A 26,104-nucleotide genomic window follows, 5' to 3' on the forward strand; every position below is an offset into this window, starting at 1 on the left:
CTGATGTGAGGCGGAAAAGGCAATGGCAACCCAGTCCAGTACTCTTGGCGGGAAAATCCCATGGGCGGAGGAGCCTGGTAGGTTGCAGTCCATGGGGTCGCTAAGAGTCAGATATGACTGGGCGACTTCACTTTCACTTTTCACTTTCATGCATTGGAGAAGGAAATGGCAACCCACTCCAGTGTTATTGCCTGGAGAATCCCAGGGACAGGGAAGCCTGGTGGGCTGCCGTCTATGGGGTCGCACAGAATCGGACACGACTGAAGCAACTTAGCAGAAGCAGCAGCAGCAGGCTGGTGTGAGAAGAACAAACTGAAGGTGGCATGGGCAACAGGAAGAAACATCTCAGGGACATGACTGAGACATTGTCCTGGGGAGAGATGGTGGTGCCTTGGACTAGGTGGAAGCCATGGACCTGGTAAGAAGTGGTTTCAGTGTGGGTAGATGATTCTATGGAAACTTTCTGATGCATTGAATCTAAGTGGGAAAGAAAGCCATCAACATGTACTCTGAGGTGACTGGCCTGAGCGTAGGAAGGAGAGAGCTGCCATCACTTGCGCTGGTGGAGCTGAGGTAGAGTAGCTTTGGGGGATGAGCTGGAGCTAGGGTGGCACAAGTTGAGTTTGAGATGCCAAGAGGAAAGTCAGAGTGAGATGCCTAGTCCACAGCTGGACATTGATTGAGTCTGGCACTCAGAAAAGGTCTGACTGGACATACACCTTTGGGACTGATTGACATGTAGGTGGGATTTGAAGTCATGACCCTGGGTAAGATTATGAGAGCAATAGTGTAGACAGAAGATGCAGAGGAGAAACCACTGACGGCAGAGGAAACCAGGAAGCATGGAGCCCTGGGAGCCACACAGGGAAGGTGCTTCCAAGAGAGGAGAGATCAGCTGGTCACAGGAAATCTTTCCAGCCTGTCATCATAAGGGCAGGCTTTTTCTTTTTTTCCCCTACTGCTTTTGTTCACTCACTGCTGTATTTCCAGTATGGCATGTAGGTGCTCCATAAATACTTGTTGAATGAATGGGTATGTTCATGAATCCACACTTCTGCAAGCTCCCAGCACAGGTGATTTTGATTTTTTTTTTTTTTAAGAGCAGCGAACAGGTAGGAAGCCCTACCCACTCTCAGTAGCATCCTTGTCCTGCCTTGCCTTTGACAGCCACATTGACATTCACTCAGGTGGGAGCCCTTCTGGCCAACACAGGGCATAGGACAAACAAGCTTCAGACAAGTACTGAAGGGTGGAGATTGGTGGAATCTGGGTTGAATACTGGCTCACCCACCAGTCCACAAAGGGACTATACAGCCCTTCCTCTGTTCACCCCTCTATTACCCAGTCATTTGTCCATCCATCTACACCCAGTCATCTGTCCACCTATTCATACAACTGCCCTTTATCTCCCGTCTACAGCCACTCTTTTGTCTATCTTTCTATCCAACCTCATCCAGTCCTCTGTCCATCCATCTACTAGGGTGACCAACTTCCCAAATTGCTGCACACATTCTCGATGTGAAGTCCTGCATCCCAGGAAACTCCTCGGTCCTAGGAAAAATGATACAGTTGGCTCACCCATCTGTATCCCTGGCATCCCTTATTACAACCATGGGCTCGAAGCCCATCTGTCCACCCACCCTGACCTCCTTGGCCACCCGCTCCCTTGAAGGCAGACAAGACTCCACCCCTCTCCCTAACTCCGCCCATTCCCCGCCCCTTCCGGAAGCGGCTACAACGAATCCGGGCGCCCTAGCAACAGCGCTTTTTGGGCCGCCCAGTCCGCGAGCTGGGCTCCCGGTGCGAGCCAATAGTGAGGGGTTCAGAGAATGAGACGCAGGGGGCGGGGCTCGGCGCGGCGGCCGCCATCTTGCTGGGAGAGAAACAATAGGAAGGAAGCTCCGAGGGACCGGGCTGAGGCAGCAGGTAATGCCATCTTTCCTCGGCCTACGGCCCTGCCGCCCCGCGGACTTTGGAAGAGGGTTTCTCTGGGTCTTCAGGGAGCGAAGTCTCTGGTCATTAGGGGTGTCCCCAGGTTTTGGGGGAGGGGTCCTCCCCCGGTTAAGGGTGTAAGAGAGATCTCTCAGGGTCCCTGTGGGGCCAGATTTCCCCCGGTCACTTGAGAGAGGCATTATTTCTTCAGGTTACTGGGGAGAGAAGATCTCCCCTGATTTTGAGAGGCAGAATCTTCCCTGGTCATTGACGGGTGGGGGGGTCTCCCGAATATTTTGGTGATACGGGGTCTCTGTTGGTCATTGGAGTCTCCGCTCTTTGTAAGAGGGCAAGATCTCTGGGTCGTTGAGGGAGGTCTCCCCAGGACATTGGCGTCCACGATATCTCGGGTTATTGATGGGAGTCTCCCTGAGTCTTCTGCTGGAGAACTCAGTGCCTCAGGTACGGTTACCTGAGGCTGGCAGCTGTGCAGCCATTTTGAGTGTTGAATGTCAGTTGGGTTTGTCAGCTGGTGTCAGCGGGGGGAGAGGGGGTATTTGCAAACCTAACCGTCTTATCCCCCAAAGCTCTAAAATGGATCCGGGGACGTCTTCTTCATAGTGATAAGCTTCACCATGGAGGGAGCGTGCAGATCTTTCACGTTGCGTTGATTGCAGACTGCATTTTGTCTCTTGCGTCCAAGTGATTAGTTTTTGGATTTTATTCAATTTCTTCTAGCCGAATTGTAGAAAAATGAGTCCAAATATTGTGAAAAGAAAATGTAGAAACCAGTAAAATGTAGTGCTCTTAGATACTGGGGAAGTAAAACTAATCAGTGCTTGGAATGAAACATTTTGGTAGTGAAATGTACATAGAACAAGAATAAGATAAAATCATGTGAAAGAATAGTTTTAAGCACTGAAAGTTCTGAAAAGTGATAACAAAAAATGTTGCAGACCACAAGTTTTATGATACTTTGTATAAAGCACCATGATTACAGTAGTTTTCATGAATTCTAGTATTTAATTATTTGCTGTATTTGCATTTTTAGCAGGGTAACATTTTAAGGGAACTAAAATGCTTATTTACATAGATTGCTCTTGTGGAGTTTGTGTAATTTCATCCTGTAACCTGGTGTTTAGGATTTAAAGAGAAGTTTCAGTCTGGTATTGTTATTGTTTTAACTTTAACCACTACCAAAATTAGAAACCTGAGCAAGATATATACTTTTATCAAATTGGTGTAATGAATACGTGATCATGTTGACGTAATAAACCAGTTGATCACTTGGTAGTTTTTTCTGGAGGAAAAAGTTGAATGGTTAGCTGGTATTCTACTTGGTTTACCTGCTTTGTAACTTCAGACTTTAGAGTAGAATTCACAGGAATTGTTAGGAATTGGATGGATGAGAGCTAGGACTGGAGTTGATACAGTTGTAAAAGCCAGTTTAGCAGATGTAATAAACTTCTTTTCGTCTCAAGGCTTTGCAGGTGACATCCACCAGCCCTCTATCTGTCTGAGCAGTGGAAGGTCTGAGGAAGGCACGACTACTGACTGATGAACTGTAGCCAGTCTTTTTTGCAGAGGGGTGCAAGGGGTGCCAGAGACTTCTGTAAGCACTGAAGATGTCACCCGTCGCTAGGCAACAGGGCTAAGACTGAGCCTCCCCAAGGCCAGCTTGCTGAGGTGAAAATTTTCCATTGTTTGGCTCAAGAAGGATGCGCTGGGGATGAATTTTTCCTTCAAGTGAAGTTATTTTACCTCGTGGGGTAATCACCTTAAAGACATTGAACACGTTTTTGTATAGTAAATGATTGCTTTCATGTGATTACATTTTAAAGCATATTTTTGTTTTTTAAATAAATTATATTTTTGCTTATTTGCATACCAAGTAGCAATAAGCAGTTCTAGTGTTTGCAGTATATTCTGGTAGCAAGGAAGAAGCCTTTTCCCCCAAAATTGAGTTAAGTGTTTACCTCAGAATCCTCAGAATTTGAAGGAAAAGAGTCTCCAAAAATGATGGATAAGGTGGTTTAGGTCTGTTAACCATCCATCCATCACCAGCCTCTGCAGTTAGGAACTCCTGTCCGATCTTCACACTCTGCCTTCCTCCCCTCCCCTTAAAAAAAAAGTTGAAATTTTAGGAGGCCTGTCCCCAAACTATAATATCCATAAGTATTTCATGGCATATCACTAAGACAAGGGGCTACCCACAGTTTCTACACCAGTAGGCCTTTTGTTTGTTGTTGTTCACTAACAGAGTCACGTCCGACTATTTGCCATCCCATGAACTGCAGCACACCAGGCTTCCCTCTGCTTTACTATCTCCTGGAGTTTGCTTGAACTCATGTCCCTTGAGTCGGTGATGCCATAATTTCTTGATTTTTCTCAAATATTTAGTCATGGTCAGATGGCCCTGATTGTTTCATTGGTTTTTTTTTTTTTAATGGTCAGTTTGTTCAAACTAGGATCCAAATAAAGTCTGCAATTGCATTTGATGAAGTGTCTCTTAGATACGTATATCAGTTCAGTTCAGTCGCTCAGTCGTGTCCGACTCTTTGCAACCCCATGAATCACAGTGCACCAAGCCTCCCTGTCCATCACCAACTCCCGGAGATACATATATGGTCACTCTGTTTTGTAATTAATCTGTTGAAACATCTGTCATTTATCTTGTAGGGGTTACCACATTCTGGCCTTTACTGATCACAGCCTGTGTTTGAGACCTTTTGACAATGGTGGCCACGTTTGAAGGGGTCACGACACCTGTGTATCTTTTTAGTGAAGAAGTTGTGATGGAGTGGCCAGGACTCAATCAGAAGTGAGCCCCAAACCGTGAACTCTTGAGGACTCTCAGGGACCTGTAGGGCCGCACAGTGTAAGACCCTCCTCCTCCCTCTGTGTCATATGGTCCAGATTTTCCATGTGGAACAGTGAGTCTTACCCTTGGCCTCCAGGAGAATGTAGGGATTTTGCTCCTTGTCTCCTCACAGACCTCCTCCTCTCACTAGTGTTGCACCCTCTGCCCACAGGCTGTTCATTTACAGGCATCTTGACCCAGACCTCTTCTTTCTTTGCATGTTACTTGGAGTGCCATCTGCTCTTTCCTTTGCAGCTAATTTCCAAATCTGTTTTCAAGTTAGGTTCACTTAGGCTTCACTCCCACCTTACCAATTACCTGCGGTACATTTCTTCTTGATGGCTTGATCATCCCTTATATTTAATTGTTGGCAGGTCAACGCACGTCTTCTCAGCTGTATCTGACTTTATGAACAAAACATCCTTGTTCTGACTTGTTTTGAAGACTTAGTATCTGACTCATTCCTGTAATTTGATTCCGTGTATTAGGGGTTCTGAAGAGAGGGTCTGTGCTCGCCAGCTCCACGCATGTTATGCAGAGTTCAGGGAGGGTATGCATTTTCAGGACAGAGGCCTACAGTTGTCTCAGATTTTCTCCAGGGTCAGCTGCCCCCTCAAGGGTTGAGGGGGGCTACAGCGTGCTACACCTCACCCTCCACCAGATCCTTCTCTATCTTCTCCCCTCCCTCCTTAATTCCCCTGTGTGGGCTGGGCTCTGTGGGTGCAGTGCAGAAGACAGGAGGCCCTGTGCCCTGCCATGTGTGCCACTGAGTAGGGGAGATGACTTTAATGAGGTCACTCCAGGTGAGACAGGTGTCTGGAGATGGCAGTTCTGATGTCTTAGTGGCCCTGGAGCCTGGGGGCTGTCAGGATGTTTTCCCACCTGCCCTCTTGGGACAAACAGATGCAGAGAGACTTAGAAGAAGAGGAAGCCCAGGCGGTGAGATGATGGAGAGATCAGCTTAGTTGCAGTCCTAATGGCCTGCTGGGGGTCACAGCCCTGTTTGTTGGGGGGCGGCTCTTCCTGCTGTCATATCCTCCCTCCAGCGAACTCCCAAGCTTGGGACTGGGAGGGTGTGTTGCCTCCTTCTCTTTTACCTTTAGTTTTGACGTCTTCCAGTAACCAGATACTAAATTCATAAACTTACAAAGTTACCTGAAATATTTCTATGGTATGAAACATGACAGAGAAGCGTGAGAGAGTTTTCTAAGGCACTCAGTTTTTCTTTAAAAGCTTAAGGATTTTTCTTCTTTTGAACCCCTGTTACACATGAGCTTCTAATAAACATGAAGAAGATTGCTATCTCTTCCTTTGTTCCTTAGGTAAGAATGCAGACGGAGAAGGCTCCCGGCAAATGCTGGTTCCTGCTGCCCCCACCCCTCCACTCATGTCACTGTAGTAGTGACCGGCTGGACCTCTCTGAAGCCACGTTTTTCCTTGTCTCTCTGCCTGGTTAACTTTCCTGATAAAAAATGTTACCCCAGTGCTCCAGGATGCAGTAGCTTGCATACCTTGTGGGTCAGGTCAGAGTAAAGAATAGGTGCAATCTTTTAAAATCTCTGCTCTGTCCCAGTGGCAGTTCTACTTTTAGGACTTTTTCTTACAGAAATACTTCACAGGTATGCAAAGACAGATACAGGCATGCTCACTGCATTATTATTGTAATTTCAAAGTTGGAAATAGTGTCGATAGGGAAGTAGATAAATACATTACGATTTTGTGTGACTATTACACAGCCTTTAAAAGGAATCATATATAGATAGATGTAGCAGGCTGTCTAAGTCATATAGTTTAGTTGGGGGGAAAAAGTGGCAAAACAGAAGACAAATGTTGAATAATTTTCTCAAAATCATAGAGACAGAAAGTTGAATGGTGGTTTCCGGGGGCAGGGGCTAGGCAGAGTGGGAAGTTACTACTTAACATGTATAGAGTTTCAGTTTGAGATAATGAAGAAGTTCTGGAGATAGTGGTGATTATTGTACAACATTGTGAATGTACTTAACGCCAGAGAACTGTCTACCCCAAAATAGTTAAAAAGGTAAATTTTATATTGTGTGTATTTTATCAGTATTTTTTAAACATTAGGTGAGAAAAATAAAGCTGATTTTACTGGGGGGAAGAAAGGCAAAACAACGTATATAGCCTGATCCTATTTCTGGAAAGAATAGAAAAGTGCATTGAAGAAAATCAACAGGATGAAGAGACCCCAAGCTAACAATGGTGGTCATTTTATCACACTTGTAACCAGTTTAAAAGTCTCTTTTGTAAGAAATGAACAGGATGTCCTTTGGCGCTCTGTTCCTTTACCTGTCACCCCTTTCTTCACCCTCCCCCTCCACCAGGGCAGGCTTAATACGCCCTTATCCACTTACACTGTCAGGTCCATCCTCTGACCTCCATCTCCCGCTGGACTTTCTGTAGGAACTGGGACAGTGGACAGAGGACCGCTCACGTTTGAGGAGTGCATTACCCACCCGTAAACCAGGCAGGAGGCTGGATTTTTCATCGTGTTCCCATCTCATGGCACCTCCTTAAAGTTACCATGCCTGGTGTACAGATAGAGACATGAGAGTAGGTGAAGCACCGTTTATTCCCAAGCATCAGACAGGCCCAATATGTCAGGGAGAAGATTTGTAAAAGAGTCTTTTGGTACAATTTAAGTGTGCAGACTTACAGAGAGGTATTGAAAGTTGGGTTTCTTGTAATATTTATTTTTAATTGCACATACGTGTTTAGTTATTACCTCTTTATAAATAAATAACTTCCTTTAGAAGTTAACGCTTTTTATCCACACAGGAAATGGCAACCCATTCCAGTACTCTTGCCTGGAAAAATTTCGTGGATGGAGGAGCCTGGTAGGCTACAGTCTGTGGGATCGCAAAGAGTCGGACACAACTGAGCAGCTTCACTGACTGGTCATGAATTGGTTCTCCGAGTTGCCTGTGTGCATTTCTGCCATTCCCGTGGCCACATTTGGAGGTGGTCTCCTCTTAAATACTGTCCTCTCCTCTCAGTGTGTACATTGTCACTGGAACCTTTCTCCAAGCTGGTTGTGACCCCTGCAGTGCGGCCCTTTTATTGTGTTGATATTTTAAAATAATAGCTTTATTAAGATACAGTTCATATCCCATGTGACTCATCCCCAAAGAAATCCTGTATCCCCCACCCGCAGTGTTGCCCCCTCCCCGCTGACCCATCCACCTTCCCGAGAGGCCTCGCACCCTGGCTTGTTTGAAAGGACACCACTGCACTGCGTCCCACCAGAACTGGAGAGAGGAAGTCAGCGCTGCCCAGCTGGCCCTGCTGTCAGCTGTGGTGGTATCTTCCAGAGACCGTTGCCTTGTGACCAGGGAGGCTGTAGCCCTTTACCATTTTGCCATTTTCCACATGGGAGATTGGAGGTGGAGGACTTCCACTTACTCAGTAAGAGTTAGCTGCCCCTCGGCCTGTGAAATCTTCCCGGATCAGGGGTCGAACTCGGGCCACCTGCATAGGCAGGCGGAGTCTTAATCCGTGGACCACCGGGGACGTCCAAAGCGGCTGTATTGGTCCTGTTAGCATGGGACGCTTTCATACCCTTGAGGGGAGCGCTCACCTGAACGAGGTATTGTGAGACCCGGAGGAAACTGCCCTCCGAGCATGGGATCTGGTGTAGCGCGGGGCACACCTTGGTTCCTCCACCGGCAGGCACAGCACTCACTGCGCTGGCCTGCGCAGGTCAGGGCTGCCTGGGTTCTGGCTGCCCATGAGGACTGAATCATTTTTGGCACCATTTGTTTCAGAGAATGGGTTCACGTGTCATCTGGTTTGGGAACTGCTGAGAAATGAGCAGGGTAAACACTGACCACAGGCAGGGAGCATATGCCTGAAGCTAATGGACTGTTGCTTTACTGGCACAAGAGAGAACCATGAGTCAGGGTAGGAAAGTCCCCCATAGATCAAGACCAGTTTTGGCCAGTTTTCAGGCATCACTTCTGTTGTTCCTGTTGGGTATGTTGCCTACACAGTGGTAGGAGTTGCAGTTGCATCAAGGAGGAAGAGGTGCCAGATGGAAAATGGCCCTTGAAGAGGGGTAACAGGCTTTTTAAGGAGGACTTAAAGTTCTTGGTCTGTGCATGGAATACATTTAGGTTCAGTTCAGTTCAGTCCAGTCTCTGAGTCATGTCTGACTCTTTGCGACCCCATGAATCGCAGCACGCCAGGCCTCCCTGTCCATCACCAACTCCCGGAGTTCACCCAAACTCATGTCCATCGAGTCGGTGATGCCATCCAGCCATCTCATCCTCTGTCGTCCCCTTCTCCTCCTGCCCCCAATCCCTCCCAGCATCAGGGTCTTTTCCAATGAGTCAACTCTTCGCGTGAAGTGGCCAAAGTATTGGAGTTTCAGCTTCAGCATCAGTCCTTCCAATGAACATCCAGGACTGATCTCTATTTATAAGTAAATTTGATATTCTGGTAAAGGGGACATGTGATAACTTAGAATCAACAATTTAGATTTTCTTGAAGGAGCAGTGCTCCAGTTTTAGCTTGAAAAACTTTTAAAATTGCTCAAACTCTGTCATGCAAGCATTGTAACTGATAAACGTATTTCTGGGTTGGCTGAAAGTTCCTTCTCCTTGTCCCTTCTCCATCTTTCGGCCCTCAAGTCTTTCATTCCAGAAATCTGGTCTGATGAGGCAAAGAGATGGACCAGTGTGATCCTCAGAGAAGCCTCTGGGAGGCTGCTGTTCACCTTATGGAAAAGTTTGTCTGCATTTTTGGAACAGAATCTGCTGTTTTATTTGTTCCTCAGAATTGGTGGAAGGATCTGCATTGTTGTGACTGTCATGAAATACACTTATAACTTGTAGTTTCTCCTTTATTAAAACTAGAAGAAGATGCTAATGAGGGGGGAATGAACACCTGGTGTTGGACCCCAGGCATCTGTGTCAGGTCAGTTGCAGGGCTTCTGTGTTGTCTCTCCAGCCCTGCTGTGTTCTTTGGTGGAGCCACTGCTTGCTGTGACATGAGGGTGACCTCGTTCATCTCAGAGAACATCTTGTTTTCCTTGATGAGGCCTAGGTGGTCTGGTGCCTCAGTGCAGCCGTGTGTAGGGGAGTGATCGCAGTATTTACTCCAGAAGGCTGTGGGAGGAGGGGAGGAGTTACAGAACAGACTAAGGGCTTGGTGAACAGTAGCTCTTGTCTCTGGCATGGTTGTATCCCATCGTCACTGAAGGCTGAGTTGGTCACTTCCTCCTCTGACCTTTCAGCACCTTGTACACACTCTGGGGGCAGGATTATTGGGATTATTATCCTCACTTGTTTACATGTCGTTGGTCTCGCAGTGTCTCCATTGTGGAGTAGAGCTGTGAGCTGGCAGTGTGGGTGGCATCAGTGTCTTTGTGGATGAGTTCATAACCTTCGAGAGCTGAGCAGCCATCTGCGTTTTTCTGTTTCGGTCATAGTGAATTCTTTTGTTCTTCCTCCTAATGTTTTCACTCTCAGTTATAAAGATAATAGACATGCTCTGAGTTTGAGAAAATTTCAAGAAGTTTGAAGCACTCAGGAAACTAAAGAGAAGGGAATAATGATCTGACCACTTAGTACAGGGCAGATCCAGCTTTTCTGGTGGCTGAGGTTTATATAATGTAACATAAATATATGTAATTGATTTATATAAACATATAAGTATCATCCATCTTTAAACAAAAGAATTTACAGTTATGAAAACTGTAAATAAGAAAATGAACTTACCTGCAAAACAGAAATAGGGTTACAGATGAAGAAAACAAACTTAGAGTTACCACGGGTAAGGAGAGGGGAGGGATAAACTGGGAGATTGGGATTGCCGTATGTATACACTACTGTATGTAAGATAGATAAGTAATAAGGACCTGCTGTATAGCACAGGGAACTCTACATAGTAACCTGTAATGGTCTATGTGATAAAAGAATCTAAAAAAGAGTGGATATGTCTATATGTGTAATTGATTCACTATGCTGTACATCTGGAACTAACCTAACATTGTAAATCAATGATACGCCAATAAAAGAAAAAAACACCAGTAAGGTAAAAAAGTAAATTTGGATTGAAAGAAGAAAACCAAAAAAAAGTCATACATTTAAAAAATCGATACTACAATACTTTTTTTTTTTTCTGCTGTGGTGAGTGGCACATGGGATCTTAGTTCCCTGAACAGGGATCGAACCCATGCCCCCTGAGTGGAAGTGTGGAGTCTTAACAACTGGACCTCTAGGGCAGTGCTAATACTATATAGTACCTTCCCCCCTACCTTTCGGGGCAGTGTGCTGACCACCTCATTTTATGACAGCAGTGTCGTAATTTTTCTATAAAAAGATCACATAGGGATTTCCCTGGCGATCCTGTGGTTAAAAATTTAATATTTTTTTTTATGCAGTGACTCCAGGGCCTTGGAAGGAGATGAACAGCCATGATCCCTGTGAGTCAGTGTTACTTTTTTAAGTGATAACTTAGCAACCTGAAAGCTGGGTCTTTGGGATGTCAGCTCAATGCTAACGCAGAATTTCTGAATGCTAATTAGTATATTTGTAAATGGTGAGAGGATTTTAATCTTCTTTTATCCACATTTTAAAGTTTTATTCTTCACTGACCATGCTTTTGCCTGATTTTCTACAGAGAGAATTTTCCAAGAGGTTGGCTTTTATTAGATTAAGAGCTTAGGCTCTGTTGACATGAAACGGTACCACAGCAGCAGGTCCCAGATGAGTGTTCAGGTGCAGGGCCCTTCATTTACACGCCCCGGTTAATGCAGACTTAATACAGTGGGAGATTATAAATACAAAATTAACACCTAGTCGATGCCGAGAATGCATTTGGTGAAGGGTGTGGCTGTTTAATGGTGGTACTACCTGTATGGTTGGGGTGGGTTTGGATCATTGCACCAGGTGCCTCTCGAGGTCTCTGTTGATCTGTGTGCAGCAGATACTCACGACGCACAGGTGATTTGAGGCACCTCCTGTGGGGTGCTGACTCTGTGCTGGTGCTCTTCTGGGCTATGGAGATTGAGCAGTAAACAGAGCAGTCACTAATCTCCAACTTTATGGACTTGGTTTTCTGGTGGGGGCAGGGTGGAGGAGACAGAAAATGAACAGGACAAATAAAACATATACAGCATGTTAGATGGTGATAAGTGCTGAGGAGAAGATAAAGCTGAGTTGTGTAAGGCATGTGGATGGGGAGATATGGCACCTTCAGATGGGGTGGCTAAGGAAGACTTCATTAAAGAGGTGATGTTTGGATAGAGAGTTGAAGGAGGTAAGAGAGTGGGCCAGGAGGATATCTGGGAAAGAGTGTACCATGCAGAGGGAATGGCAAGAACAGAGGCCCTGAGGTGGGTGTGTATCAGGCATGTTTGAGAAATAACAAGAAAGCCAGGATAATTGAAGCAGATTTGCTGTTGATCTTTCTTTCGTGATGGGTGTTTTACTGGAAGGCTTATTGGACCATTTTGCGTCTCTTCTGCTTATTTGTGTGTAAAGGATGCTTTTGCTTTGACTTTGCAAGAATCAAAAAAGATAACCATGCAACTGGTATAGGTCTCCTAGTATTAGCCGTATGTGCGTGCTCAGTTCAGTTCAGTCGCTCAGTCATGTCCGACTCTTTGCGACCCCATGAATCGCAGCATGCCAGGCCTCCCTGTCCATCATCAACTCCCGGAGTTCACTCAGACTCACGTCCATGCGGTCTCAGCCACCCGCGCTAAATGGGTGTGTGTGCTCAATCCAGTCCAACTCTTTGTGACTCTATAGACTGTAGCTTGCTGGGCTCCTCTGTCCATGGGATGCTCTAGGCAAGAAGACTGGAATGAGTTGCCATTTCCTTCTCCACTCTTAGTATTAAGAGTAAAAGCCTGCTAAAAACTAGGCTTTGAAGGTGAGCAGATGGCTCAGGGTTAGCAGTGGGTGTCATGGATTTAAGAGAGAACATGGCTGTCCCTGAAAGTCTCTACCATCAGGGAGCGCCCTCACAGAAAAGGCAAAGCCCTTACTTTAACCAGGATGGTGACCCAGGCTTACCTTGCTTGCATGAGTGACTCAAGATGCTCAGTGGAGGCAAGTGAGCCCAGTTAGAATAGACAGGAGGGTAGATAGGGGGTGAATTCCAGCTAGTGCGTTTCCATGTAGAAACTATTTGTCAGCTGATAGGATCTTTTAACTACAATCTTTCTGATTATTTTAATTTGTACTTGTTATGAAATTTTTGTAAATTAAAGTATAAGGAAAAATTCAAGCTCTTTATTGAAATATAATTTATATACAGTAAGATTCATTGACATTAAATCTCTAATTTGATGAGTTTTGACAAATTTATACAGCCATGTAATCACTGTCCAGTCACAGCATAGAACATTTTCATTACCCCTGAATGTTCTCTTGGGCCTCTTTGCAGTCAGTCCTGGTCCCCTACCCTCTGCCCCCTGGCAACTACTTATCTACTTTCTGCTATTGCTTTTTCTTGAATGTCATGTAAATGGAATCATACAGCAGACATTCTTTTGTGATTGGCTTTTTTCCAGTTAATCATAATGTTTTTGGGATTAATCTTTGTTGTTGGGATTAATCTTTGTTGTGTATATCGGTACATTCCTTTTATTGCTGAATAATATTCCATTATATGGATACATCACAGTTGGTTTATTCATTCCTCCATTTGATGGACACTGGGATTTTCCCCACCTTTTAGTTACTGTGAATAGTGCCACTGTGAACATTCAAGTACAATGTCCTTATGTGAACATTTGTTTTCATTTCTCTTAGGTCAGTACTATGAGTAGGATTACTGAGTCATATAATAAGTATATGTTTAACTTCATAAGAAACTGCCAAACTGTTTTCCATGGTGGCTGTACTTCTTTTTTCCTACCAACAGTGTTTGAGAATTACAGTGACTGACCCTGGTGGTATAGTCATGGGTTGTGAATGGATGTGGGCACTGGCTCTGAGGCTCATGGAGAAGGTTCAGCTGGTAAAGGTTGTTTTGTTGCTGTCCCCTGTGACTGCTCAACCCTGGGGCTTTTCTTGAGGCAGAGTAAGTGGCCCCAGCAGATCCTGTCTGTAGCCTCCCACGTTAACCGAATTCTAGATGTGTGAGCTAAGGGCCCAAGGGTCTTAGTTGTTTTATTTTCAGTATTTTAAAGGATACAACTATTAAGGCATTGTTTCCAGCAGAACCTTAAACAGGCTTAGGGCATGAGCTGTGGGGGAAATATGTGTCATGTCCTAGGATGAATCATGTTCTGCATTTCTCACCGATGGATAGTTTTGTGGACAAATGTGAGGCAATGTGGAAAGCTAAAACAGATGCTAAATGTGAAGTCAGTATTTTCCGATTATTCCCTTTCACACTAGGTTCAGGGTCCATCACATGGACTTCTTAGTAACCATTAATGTTTTAGGATTCCTGGGAAACCAGGCCTTAGACGACTCAGATGTTGAAAAACCTTTAAGAGACCCAACTGCTCAAACCACACGTGGGAAAAGATTAGCCGTGAAATGCAGCAGATTCTTGGGGCATTTTTCTTCTGACCAGGCTGAAGCCACTAGAGATATGCTGCTGCTGCTGCTAAGTCGCTTCAGTCATGTCCGACTCTGTGCGACCCCACAGACAGCAGCCCACCAGGCTCCTCTTTCCCTGGGATTCTCCAGTCAAGAATAGTGGAGTGGGTTGCCATTTCCTTCTTCAATGCATGCATGCATGCTAAGGCACTTCAGTCGTGTCCAACTCTGCGACCCTGTGGACAGCAGCCCACCAGGCTCCTCTGTCCACAGGATTCTTTAGGCAAGAATACTGGTGTGGGTTGCCATTTCCTTCTCTGATCTATGGTATAATCATTGGGAAATTGCTCCTTCATTTTCCCACAGGCATTCAATCTTTAAGGGACCCTAGAACAAATGCTGTATTTCTCTGCAGCCCCAATGTGAGAAATATGTTGTACAGTGAAGCCATAGTTACCTTCAAATTGAGAGACCGACCATAATTGAAATAAAAGAATCACAAAACAGGACTTACTGTATTATCTGTGATGCAGTGGGTTTTGCTCTTTTTTTTTTTTTTCTATTTGATTAAAACAGACTGCTGGTTGCCACTCACTAATTGGATTATACCACCCTTAGCGTAGGTGGTGGTGGTTTAGTTTAGTTGCTAACTTGTGTCCGACTTTTGCGACCTCATGAGCTGTGTTAGCCCACTAGGCTCCTCTGTCCATAGAATTTTCCAGGCAAGAATACTGGAGTGGGTTGCCATTTCCTTCTCCAGGGGATCTTCCTGACCCAGGGATTGAACCCACATGTCCTGCGCTGCAGGCAGATTCTTTACTGACTGAGCACAAAGGGAAGCCCTCAGAGTAGATGTCTACCTCAGGTCTTTCCTTCCCACCTTACAGACCAGAAAACTGGAACCCAAAGGGAGCCAGTGACTTGGGAGTCTTTCTCCAAGCAATGAAATGGCAGAACTGGGGCTAGAATCTGGCTCCATCTAACTACGGGATCAGTTTTCTCCCCAATTCTGCCATTTAGGAGTTTCCTCCATCATCAGACTTGGTACAGGCGGGAAAGGGCCTTAGTTTTCTTGCCTCTGTGTAAGGTGATGATTCTTCTCCAGGGAGCAGTGTTCTGCGAAGTGCCAGAGTTGGGTGCTGGAGGGAGGGTGGCAAGGTTCCATACCAAGGTTCCAGCCACTAATGAACACATGGGAGACCTGGGAGAAGGTGGAGACCCTCACTGGGCTTTTCAGCCTCCAGCCACACCCATGAACCATACTCCAGAGAGCTTTCATGAAGGGCCAGTTACTGTTTGGGATTTTTCACTGGAGTAAGAGATGCCTGGAGAGAGATTTTTTTTTTTAATTGAATACATTTAAGGAATCTTGAACAGAGTTATTGGAAAGGGTGTTAGGCATTGGTGTTAGCACTGCTGTAGCAACAAAAGGAGTTTTCACATTTATGAAAGGTTTGAACTGTGTTTCTAAAGCCTGGCCGATGAAGAACATCTTGTGCTTTCATAATTTAATAATTATGGTACCTAGTTCTTTCTTGGGTACTGGCAGACCAATCATGAATCAGTAGCTTTCCTTTGGGGTTGCTCTTACTCCAGAGGTCTTTTTCATTACTGAAAAACTGGTGTGAACAGCTCTCTATAAAGCTAAAGGGCTTGTGTGGCCACGCATCTCAGAGCTCCACCTTCTGTAGAGAGCCTGGAATGGCTGGAAGGTACTCGTCTTTCTAGCTGATCGCCTGTGTTGTGTCTTGGGACGCTTCTCAGCACCTGCCCTCCTGAGGGCTTCTGTAATGAGAAGGTAGTGCCGGGTGTAAGAAATCAGAACCTTTGACTTTCTGCTCTTTGCATGTAGGAAAGCGTATTGATTTTTAATCCCTGAGTCCAGTGGGAGGGAGCCCACTGTCAGTTCTCTCTGAAAGGAAAAGAGTAACACCAGCTAAACACTTTGAAAGAGGCTGCTTTATAAATAGAAAATACAAAAACATGGTGAAAACACCATCACAGGACAAGCTAAGTGTCCCATGTATATCTGAGCGCTGTACGGAAGCACGTGTGCCAGAGACCCAGGGCCCCAGAGGCAGCTGTGGAGGGACAGACAACAAATTGAGGTTTGTTTGGAAACTCCGGCTTCTTGGCTCTAGCCCTGGATGAGTTTCCTCAGCTCCCCGAACCAACTTCCTTGTTTCTGACAGGGAGAATAATGTCTCATAGAAAGTATCGGGAGGATCAAATTAAGTCCCTGCAGTGAGCCTAGCACAGAGTGGGTGCTTTACCCACCTTAGAGGACAGTGGGCAAACCTCCATCCAACCCATTCTCACCACCACCGCCATCTCATTTGGAGTCGTGGGAATTGGAGGAGTTCCCAGGAAGAACCCCTTACAGATGCTGAAGCAGAGCCCAAGCCCCCGTTAGTATTGCTAGTAGCACCTGTGTAGTCAGTCTGTAAATTCTAGACGGAAAACAGAATGAGCATGGCATACCCTGAAACGGTTCACTAACGTGTGGAGGTGTGCTTTCTGAGATCCAGTGTGCTTGGGGATCCGAAGTTCCTGGACCTCAATGGACTAGGGCCCCAAGAATGCAGCTTTGGTTTAAAGGTGTGCCCCAGCTTTTGGAGATAGGGAGAGAACCAATAAAAATAGTCTGTGACCTAGAACACTGTGTATCTTTTTTAAAAGAGTTAGCCAGCCATGATCTGTTGTTTTTAGATACAGAGGTTAATCATTAAAGCTGGGCCCAAGCTCCACTGCTAATAAGGTTAATGGGCCTTGTTTTTGGCCTTGAGCAGGGGCAGTGGGCGCACCTGTGGGGGGCGGATGGTGGGTAATCTTACTAGGTGGTGCATAAGCAGATTTCCCTTTAAATGCATTTTATAAAAACATAAATAACGACCAATAGGGAACCCTGTTACCACTATGTAAACCATGCTGTGTTAGTATAGATTCATCATCTGTAACCAGTGTACCACTCTGATGGAGGATATTAATAATGGAGAAGGCTGTCTATGCATGTGTGGGGCAGATGGGTATGTGGGAAACCTCTGTATTTTCTCAGTTTTGCCATGAACCTAAAACTGCTGTAAAATATAAAGTCTATTAAAATATATTAATTAACGGAGAGCCTTGGATGTCAATTACTCTTAAATCTAACAATTGTAGTAGAAAATGGTACGATTTAATGCGACTATTAGGTTTGAAATTGTGATTTTACCTCATCGTGGCTTCGTGGTAGTGGCCTTCTAAGGCCTGGTGGGGGAGATTGGAGCTGTTTGGGGTTCGCAGCCAGTCCCTGCGAGTCGGCATCCGGCCCCGCCCGGGACAACGGTGGCTGTTTGTTTCTGCGGGAGGGGGCGGGGCCGAGTGGGCGGCGTGGGCGGGACTCCACGGGAGCTCAGGCTGTTTTGTCTTTTCTGCTGGAAGAGGACGGCCAGCGCCTCTAAGGCGGTGCCCGGCTGTTTCCAACTCCGTTGTCACTCTCCGCAGAGCGTCCTGGCCCACACGGCCGCGGAGCTGAGGCCAGGGAGACGGACGCACGGACAGACGACAGACGGAGGACGCGCTGGCCGCTGGACCCCGCTGCCCCCTCTTCTCCCTGCTGCCCGCACCTGGAGGATGAGCCCAGCCTTCAGGGCCATGGACGTGGAGCCCCGCGACAAGGGCATCCTGCTGGAGCCCTTTGTCCACCAGGTCGGGGGGCACTCGTGCGTGCTCCGCTTCAACGAGACGACCCTGTGCAAGCCCCTGGTCCCCAGGGAGCACCAGTTCTACGAGACCCTCCCAGCTGAGATGCGCAAATTCACTCCCCAGTACAAAGGTGAGCCCGCAGCTGCCTTAGGGGTCGCCAGCGGCTGGCGAGGACACGTGAGGCGCCGCGGCCAGAGGAGGTCTGGGCAGCCACCCCTGGAGCCCTCACCCCTCCCACCCGCTCTGTGTTTTCCCTCCTCCTCCTCTTGGCCCTCCGCCCAGCACCTCACACCCTCAGTTTACAAGCCCTGGTAAGATTGCTCAATTCTGTTTTGTGGGTTTGTTTTGAGTTTATTTTTGGTGGAAGTGTAGTTGTGTTTTATGTTCAGGTGTCTCTTGATCACGGTAACCTATAGTCCCCCATGAGGGGACATCGGGGAAGACTTTGAGAGGATTTTACCCAGAATACTTGGCGCCTGCTTTTTGTCCTCCAGGAAACCAGAAGCCCTGGTGATTAGGTAGGCTGGGAGCAGGGTTGAGTCAGTTGGAGCGCAGGAGTGGGAGGCTTGTGCTGATTAGTTGAAGCCCTTTGCTATTACGGAATGTCCCCGAAATTGCTATATTACGGCAACTCTTTGATTCACATATGGTGACTCTCTTCCTTTTTCTAATGGGGGGAATCAGCATGGTGTGGTCTTTCCTGGGGAGGGGGAGTCCTTTGTAAATCAAAGAAGAATCCTTTAAGGAAATTAATTGTAAAGCTGCATTGCCTGCTTATGCAAAAGACTCTTGAACAACCTGGGTTTTTCTGGGACTGTTGAAACATTCTTTGAGGATAGAATGTTACAGTCGCCTCTGTCTGTACTCTGAACATGCATGGTGCTTTGGTGGGGTTGGGGAAGTTGGGGCCCTCACTTGGTCCTCTCTGTTGTTTTTTCCAGGACAGAGCCAAAGGTCCCTTGTTAGCTGGCTGCCCTTGCCCCCATTTTTTCCCTGGTTCTTTCCCACCACAGGAAAGTGTGGTCCCCTGAATTCCCCACCCCAGCTCCTCTGCGCCCAGAGCCGGGTACCACCTCAGAAGCGTCGTCTCTCTAAGCACGCATTCCCTTGCAGCGAGCGAGCAAGCGGGCGGGCAGCAAGAACTGAGCAAATTGAGTGATCCCAGGCCAGAGAGGCCTGGGAGGAAAGGTGTTCAGCCAGTCGGTTTTAAGGCACTCGTCGGCACCTGCTGAAACCCTCCCACCCGACAGCCCCCTCCTCAAAGACTGTCTCATTACATATGGCAGGTTCTAGAGACTCGGGGAGAGCTGCTTTCAAGGCCACTACGCGTCTGTGCTCCCAGCCCAACCCCGTTTGCCTTGTGTTCATCTTGTTCTTTTGTGACATGAGACTGCAAAGACCAATAAAGGAATATATTTGAGAAGGACGAAAGGCTTGGGTGCCCACCGTGTGGGGGCGCCCCAAGAAGCCTTTGCCAGGTGTCTTGTGCTGTGTGCTTTGTTTTGTTTGCTCCTTTATTTTGTTCTGCTTGCCCAGTCTTCCCTTACCCTTGGACACTTCTTACCCCTCAGGGAAATCTCTGTTCAGGCTCTGCTTTAAAGCAAGCCTCAAGGCCGTCGGAGATTCTGTTTAAGGTAGTAAAAAAATCCCACAAGATTTAAAAAGCAAATGTCCTCATGTCTCTCTCAGGATTAGAAGAATTACATAAAAATTAATAAACATTTTCAATGATGGAAAAATGTGTCTTGTAATTCTTTGGCTCTTGCCTCGTTGAGTGAATCACAGAGGAAGACTCTTGGCCATGTTTGCTCCCTAATCGCTTGTCTTGTATGGTGTCATCTTTTCTAGCTGTTTTGATATTTGTTAGGTTTGCAGATGAGTTTGGGGCCTCTGGCAACATAGAGACTAAGGAACAGGGTAAGAAAAAAACAAATGTTCCAATCATGTTATTTGTAACACATGTTCCCGTGGAACTGAAAGTCTTCCGTGTTCACCCTCCTTCTAGGTGTGGTATCCGTGAGCTTCGAAGAAGACGAAGACAGGAACTTGTGTTTAATAGCATATCCAGTAAAAGGGGACCACGGAACTGTGGACAGTGTAGATAATTCAGACTGTGAACCAAAAAGTAAGCTGCTCAGGTGGACAAACAAAAAGCATCACGTTCTAGAAACAGACAAGACCTCTAAGGACTGGGTACGGCAACACTGGAAAGAAGAAAAAGTGAAGAGGTGGGTATAGACTTGAGAGGGGGCTGGACGCGGGAGGAGGGGAGGGGTCTCAGTTACAGCCCAGTGCCCCGGGGCTGAGGGCTCACATGATGGGCTCAGTAGGTGCCGTGTCACTCGGGTCGGTTCCCACGTGCCGTGCCCGGCTTCTCTTTGCTTGACTCTGAGTTAGATTGTGCCATTTTGGGTAAAACAACTGTCCTGGCAGCTGTAAGAGAGTTTCAGTCACTCATTCCTCCTGCAGCTGTCCTGTGCCAGGCCCTGCGTGGCATCTGGGAATGTAGCAGTGACCCAGACAGAAGCCATCCCATTACCGCAGGTGTTCACTGATAGTGGGAGACAAAATGGCTGCATCTTGGGGATTCCCTTAGGCAGAGCCCTCCCAAGTGGCACACCTTGACAGAGCTTATGAAAAGATAAACTGTGTATGCATATGTGTTAAAAACGTAGCTAAGGACTTCCCTGGTGGCTCGTGATAAAGAATCTGCCTGCCAGTGAAGGAGCCACAGGTTCAATCCCTGGTCTGGGAAGATCCCACAGGCCTCAGAGCAGCTGAACCCAGTGGCCCACAACTGCTGAGCCTGCGTGCCCTAGAGCCAGCACTGCAACAGGAGGAGCCACCGCAAGGGGGCGCCTGTGTGCTGCAACTGGAGAGTAGCCCCTGCTTGTCACAACCAGAGGAAAGCCCACAGAGCACAGCCAAAGATTTTTTTTTTAAGTGTAGCCAAGTAGATTGACTTATTCTCATGGAATTTCACTTCAGCCTCTGTCTCCAGCATCCTGAGTTAGGGAACTTGGATGTACTAGAGGCCAGGGGGTGGTACTGCCTAGAAGGTGGGAGCAGGGAAGGCTGCCTTGTGGGGTGTGGGCTGGAGGGAGAGGCTGTCCTTGCATCTTAGGTTTTCCTAAAGCAGCAAGCTAACCCCTTAATTTTTTTATTAAATCAACTGTCTTGAGGTGTGGTATACACTACAGTAAAATGTACCCATTTGAAATGTTTAATGTGTCCACTGAAACAGCCACCACATCAGAGCATCAAACTTCCTATCACTGCAGAAAGTTCCTTCATGCCTCTTTGCCCCTGACTTCCGATGAGATGTTATGATTTATCAGCTTCTTGTCTCTTTATAGCCATAAGTTAGAAGAAGAATTTGAGTGGCTGAAGAAATCTGAAGTTTTGTACTACAGTGTAGAGAAAAAGGGGAATGTAAGTTCTCAGCTTAAACACTACAACCCTTGGAGCATGAAGTGTCACCAGCAACAGTTACAGAGAATGAAGGAGAATGCGAAACACCGGAACCAGTACAGTATCCTTTGCTCACAGGGCATCTCTGCATTGGGGAGAGGGGAGGACAAGGGAGGAGACCCTTCAGGCTTGGAGAGAGAAATTGGATTTTTTAAAGTCATGGTTGTGCCAGGACACCCTGCGTGATAACTGGGCAGACATCACTTCCCTCTGGGCTGAGCGCTGGTCTGGGAATGCAGGTGCTGGGGAGGAAGTTTGATGGGTTCCTGAGGGACCAACTTGCATTCGAGGTGCTTTACGCTGGAATGCAAGAAGCTGGTTTATGTTTTCACACACTTGCAGAAGTCCCCAAGTAGAGCTTAAATGCCAGAGTCTGCGGTGGGGTTGGACTGATCTTTCAGTCTGGTTTACCAGGCTGCCACATGAAGAAATCACAAGGGAAAGGCTCCTTTCTTTTTTTCAATCAGGGAACCTGGATGCACACTATAGAGAATGCACTGAACCTAATGGTACCGTCACCCAGTTCCAGCAGCTGGTTAACCCGCTCATGTCAGTCTCCTGTCTCTGTATACCCAAAACCCCCAGTTGAACTCTCTCTGAAGCAAGTGTCCGATAATTCATCTGTATACACTTCAGCGTATATCTCTAAAAGATAAAGATATTTTAAAACACTAATACTATCGTTACTCCTTGAAAGTGGACAGTAATTCGTTACTGTCAAATATCTAATTTGTTTTCCCATTTTCCTAATTGTCTTATAAATGTTTTATTTATGGTTTGCTTGAATGCGGGTCCAAATGATGTTCACATGTTGCATTCAGTTGAAACGTTTAAGTCTTTTAAAAATACGTTTCTGTTTTTTTCTTCTTGGAAATTTCTTGTCAGAGAAACGGTCTTCTAGAGTTACCCACCCTCTGGATTTTACTGATTACATCTTGTGGTGTCTTTTACACATTACTGTTTCCCCTCTGTTTCTATTAAGTTGATAATTTGATCTACAGGCTTGATCAGATTCAGGGGCAGTTTGAGGGAGTGGAGGCAAGACTCCTTCAGAAATGGTATTTACCTGTTGATGGGAAGCAGAGTTTCATTGTCCCTCTCTTTTGTATTGCCATTGCCTTAAATCAGTTTTTTAAGTAGGTGGTTTTTTGTCATTCCTTTTTCATTCATGAGCTGGAATCCTGCTGAAAGAGAAGCTTTTCCTTATCAACTACGTGCTTATCATGAAGTATAGTTCAAATAGGAAAGGCAGGTTAAATGCTTATTTTCCTTAGTTTACTATTTGAAATAACGAGATGGTTTCTTAACATCCTCCAGAGGTAACCAGTGAGGTTTTCCGCATCATCATGAACCCATGTATTTAAGGTTTTGAATGCGGCATGTGGGATCTTAGTTCCCCGACCAGGGATCAAACCTGTACCCCCTGCAGTGCAAGTAGAAAGTCCTAACCGCTGGACTGCCAGGGAATTCCCTAAACATACTTGACGTGTTTCAGTTCATTGCAGTTATTTCTGATGCTCAAATTGACCTATGCGTGGCGAGTAGGAATCTTTTAAGCTAGGCTCCTGAGTCATTTTTACACAAGCACAGTCGTCTGTGCAGCTGCCTTCCTTTTCTGGAATGCAGAGATGGTACAGGGTCAGGTATGTTTTGTACTCCAGATGTGCATTCAGTCATTCCTTTAAAGCAGGGGTTGCAAGCTTTTTCAGTAAAGGGCCAGGTAGTAAATAGACTTTGCAGGCCATACACTATCATAGCTCTGTCATCTGTAGCATGAAAGCAGCCATAGATGATGTAAATGAACGTGGCTGTATTCCAGTTAAACTCTTAGTTATGGTTGCTGAGACTTGAATTTCATTCCGCTTTCATGTGTCATGAAATACTATATACATTTTTTGACCTCTTAAAAATGTAAAAACTGAAAATTCCCTGATGGTCCAGTGGTTAGGATGCCATGCTCTCACTGCCGAGGGCCCGGGTTCAATCCCTAGCCAGGGAACTAAGATCCCACAGGCCATGTGACAGAAAAAGAAAAAATTGATTTATAAGAACCACTTGTTCCTAACTTAACAGCTGTAAAGCAGTGAGCAGGGGCCCATGGTTCACCAGTCCGCGCTCTAGGAGCTGGTCTGGGCATTGTGCTAAGTCGCTTCAGTCGTGTCCAACTCTTCTCAACTCTGTGGACCAGAACCCGCCAGGCCCCTCTGTCCATGGGATTCTCCAGGCAAGAATACTGGAGCGGGTTGCCATGCCCTTCTCCAGGGGATCTTCCTGATGCAGGGATTGAACCGGCGTCTCTTGTGTCTCCTGACTTGGCAGGCAAGTTCTTTACCGCTAGCGCCACCTGGGAAGCCCCAGGGGAACTCATACATCTGGTCATTGTTTCTCGGCCTTTCATCTGGGAAATACATATTTATTTGAAAAGAGAAAACTTGATGAGTTCCTAAGTGACATTTCTAGTTCTTGTTTAAGATTGGGATTAGGGAACTTCCTGATGTTCTGTGTCTAATTTAGGACAGGTTGTTGGACTGTGGGCCACATCTTGCTGAGTCAGGAAATGTGTGTGTCTCCCATGCTTCTCTCACGCCAGTTCCCTGGCCAGAATTGCAGGTTCCCTTTAGCCTTCTGGTCAGCCCTGGGCCGCCCGCCTGGGAGGTAGAGCAGGATTTCTGGGACGCCATGTGTAGGCCCTGTACCCTGGGAGTGCCATGGAGCAGCACCCTTTCTTTAGAGGGGCCTTATCCTTAACCACTCAGAATTTATCTTACTGGAGAACCTGACTTCCTGTTATGAGGTGCCTTGTGTCCTGGACCTCAAAATGGGGACACGCCAGCATGGTGACGATGCTTCAGAGGAGAAGGCAGCTAACCAGATCCGCAAGTGCCAGCAGAGCACGTCGGCAGTCATCGGTGTGCGCGTGTGCGGCATGCAGGTGAGAGGAGTGTTGGCATGTGGTGGGGGTGGGCTGGCTGGGCAGCTGGGAGCTGCCACTCTCCCACCATGGCAGAGCCCCATTTTCTCAAAAGATTCCAGATTGGACTGATCCTGTTGCTCTCTGGTGAGGAAGGAAAGCCTGTGTGTGTGGGTAATGCTCTCTGGGGCTGGCCAAACTGGCTGAGTCCAGAAGCTATGGACTGGAGAGAGAGGAAAGGAGAGACATTGGGCACTCCCCACCAAGCCACACACTGAACAGAGGGCTAGCGACGGCGCCCAAGTCAGAGGGCCGTAGGGGTGTTGACTGGCAAGGACAGGGCCTCGTGTGACTGGTATACTGAACGAGTTGAAGGATCGGGTCCAGGGCTGTCGTCTTTGCTGCCACTCTCCTGGGGCTGGGCCATCTCTGCCAGAGATGCCTGTCGGTCCCTGACCTGCTGGTCTCCCTCCCACAGGTGTACCAGGCGGGCAGTGGGCAGCTCATGTTCATGAACAAGTACCACGGACGGAAGCTGTCCGTACAGGGCTTCAAAGAGGCACTTTTCCAGTTTTTCCACAACGGCCGGTACCTGCGCCGGGAGCTCCTGGGCCCGGTGCTCAGGAAGCTGACTGAACTCAAGGGCGTGCTGGAGCGACAAGAATCCTACCGCTTCTACTCAAGCTCCCTGCTGATCATCTATGACGGCAAGGAGCGGGCTGAAGTGGCCCTGGACTCAGACGCGGAGGACTTGGAGGACCTGTCGGAGGAGTCTGCTGACGAGTCAGCCGGCGCCTATGCCTACAAGCCCATCGGCACTAGCTCGGTGGACGTGCGCATGATCGATTTTGCGCACACCACGTGCAGGCTGTATGGTGAGGACACTGTGGTCCACGAAGGCCAGGATGCTGGCTATATCTTTGGGCTCCAGAGCCTGATAGACATTGTCACAGAGATAAGTGAGGAGAGCGGGGAGTGAGCTCTGGCTGCACCAGCACCTGAGAGACTCTGTGTGTCCCGGGCACAGCTGTGCTGCGTCGGGGAGGCGGCCAGTATGGCCAGGCGGTGGCCCTGCAGCCTGGAGCTGAAGCGCAGAGGCCTCTGGGAGTCCTGGCCTGAGCCAGCCCCATCCGCGCTCGGAGTCTTTATTTATTTTAACTATTTCTTCGACATTCCACATTTGATGATGCAGATACCTCTTTCTTCCCTGAGTGTAAATGTTCTAATACAAATCTTTTTGTTAATTGTAACAGTGCTGCTGTCATTCTTGCCAGGGATAGGGGGCCTGCAGCCAGCCCCCCTCCCAACCCTCGGAAGCATCACACATACCACAACCTCCACCCTGGTCCAGCAGTGTCCCCCTTGCCACTGCCCCCACCCCATGGGCCCTGAAGTCACCATAGCCTCTTGGCTAAGTCCTCAGTCCACTAACCAAGCACCCACAGGCATAACCTTAAATGGGTCCATCCCAGCACCCTTATGCAGAGAACTGCACTTGACTCTTGACACAGGTCTTTCCCTGCCCTCTCGTAGGTTTAGTCAGAGTTGGATAGCAGGTGTGCCTAACCTTGGGTCCAGCTCCTGTGCCATTGGCAGCAGCTAATTGGCCGGACATTGTGATGTTGGGCATCCTGGAGCCAATCCTGGGACCTTAGGTGGCCACCAGTCTTTGGTCTGTTGGCGGTTATTGGCTCTGTGGTCAAGGTCCCAGGAGGTAGGGGGCTTGGT

The 26,104-nt window shown here is 47.2% G+C and overlaps 1 protein-coding gene across 2 annotated transcripts; it reads left to right on the forward strand.

Annotated features, from left to right (window-relative positions):
• The first annotated feature begins 1,817 nt into the window (after window positions 1–1,817).
• On the forward strand, window positions 1,818–25,626 carry IP6K2 (inositol hexakisphosphate kinase 2). 2 transcript variants are annotated; one of them, XM_019984815.2, is made up of 6 exons: window positions 1,818–1,926; window positions 17,794–18,124; window positions 20,000–20,222; window positions 21,351–21,526; window positions 24,222–24,397; window positions 24,855–25,626. In XM_019984815.2, the coding sequence occupies exons 2-6, from the start codon at window positions 17,923–17,925 to the stop codon at window positions 25,353–25,355; spliced, it is 1,278 nt and encodes a 425-aa protein (XP_019840374.1). In that variant the 5' UTR covers window positions 1,818–1,926; window positions 17,794–17,922; the 3' UTR covers window positions 25,356–25,626. The 2 variants fall into 2 exon arrangements, with proteins under 2 accessions (XP_019840374.1, XP_070632835.1); XM_070776734.1 differs by lacking the exon at window positions 1,818–1,926 and adding an exon at window positions 11,212–11,234.
• Window positions 25,627–26,104: the final 478 nt, after the last annotated feature.

The sequence above is a fragment of the Bos indicus genome, chromosome 22, assembly GCF_029378745.1.
Source record: "Bos indicus isolate NIAB-ARS_2022 breed Sahiwal x Tharparkar chromosome 22, NIAB-ARS_B.indTharparkar_mat_pri_1.0, whole genome shotgun sequence".
Lineage (NCBI taxonomy): Eukaryota > Metazoa > Chordata > Mammalia > Artiodactyla > Bovidae > Bos > Bos indicus.

Coding starts and splice junctions, on each gene's coding strand:
- IP6K2 (XM_070776734.1), top strand. Junction 18,125..19,999: donor ATTCACTCCCCAGTACAAAG/GTGAGCCCGCAG, acceptor CCCTCCTTCTAG/GTGTGGTATCCGTGAGCTTC. Junction 24,398..24,854: donor TGCGCGTGTGCGGCATGCAG/GTGAGAGGAGTG, acceptor TCCCTCCCACAG/GTGTACCAGGCGGGCAGTGG.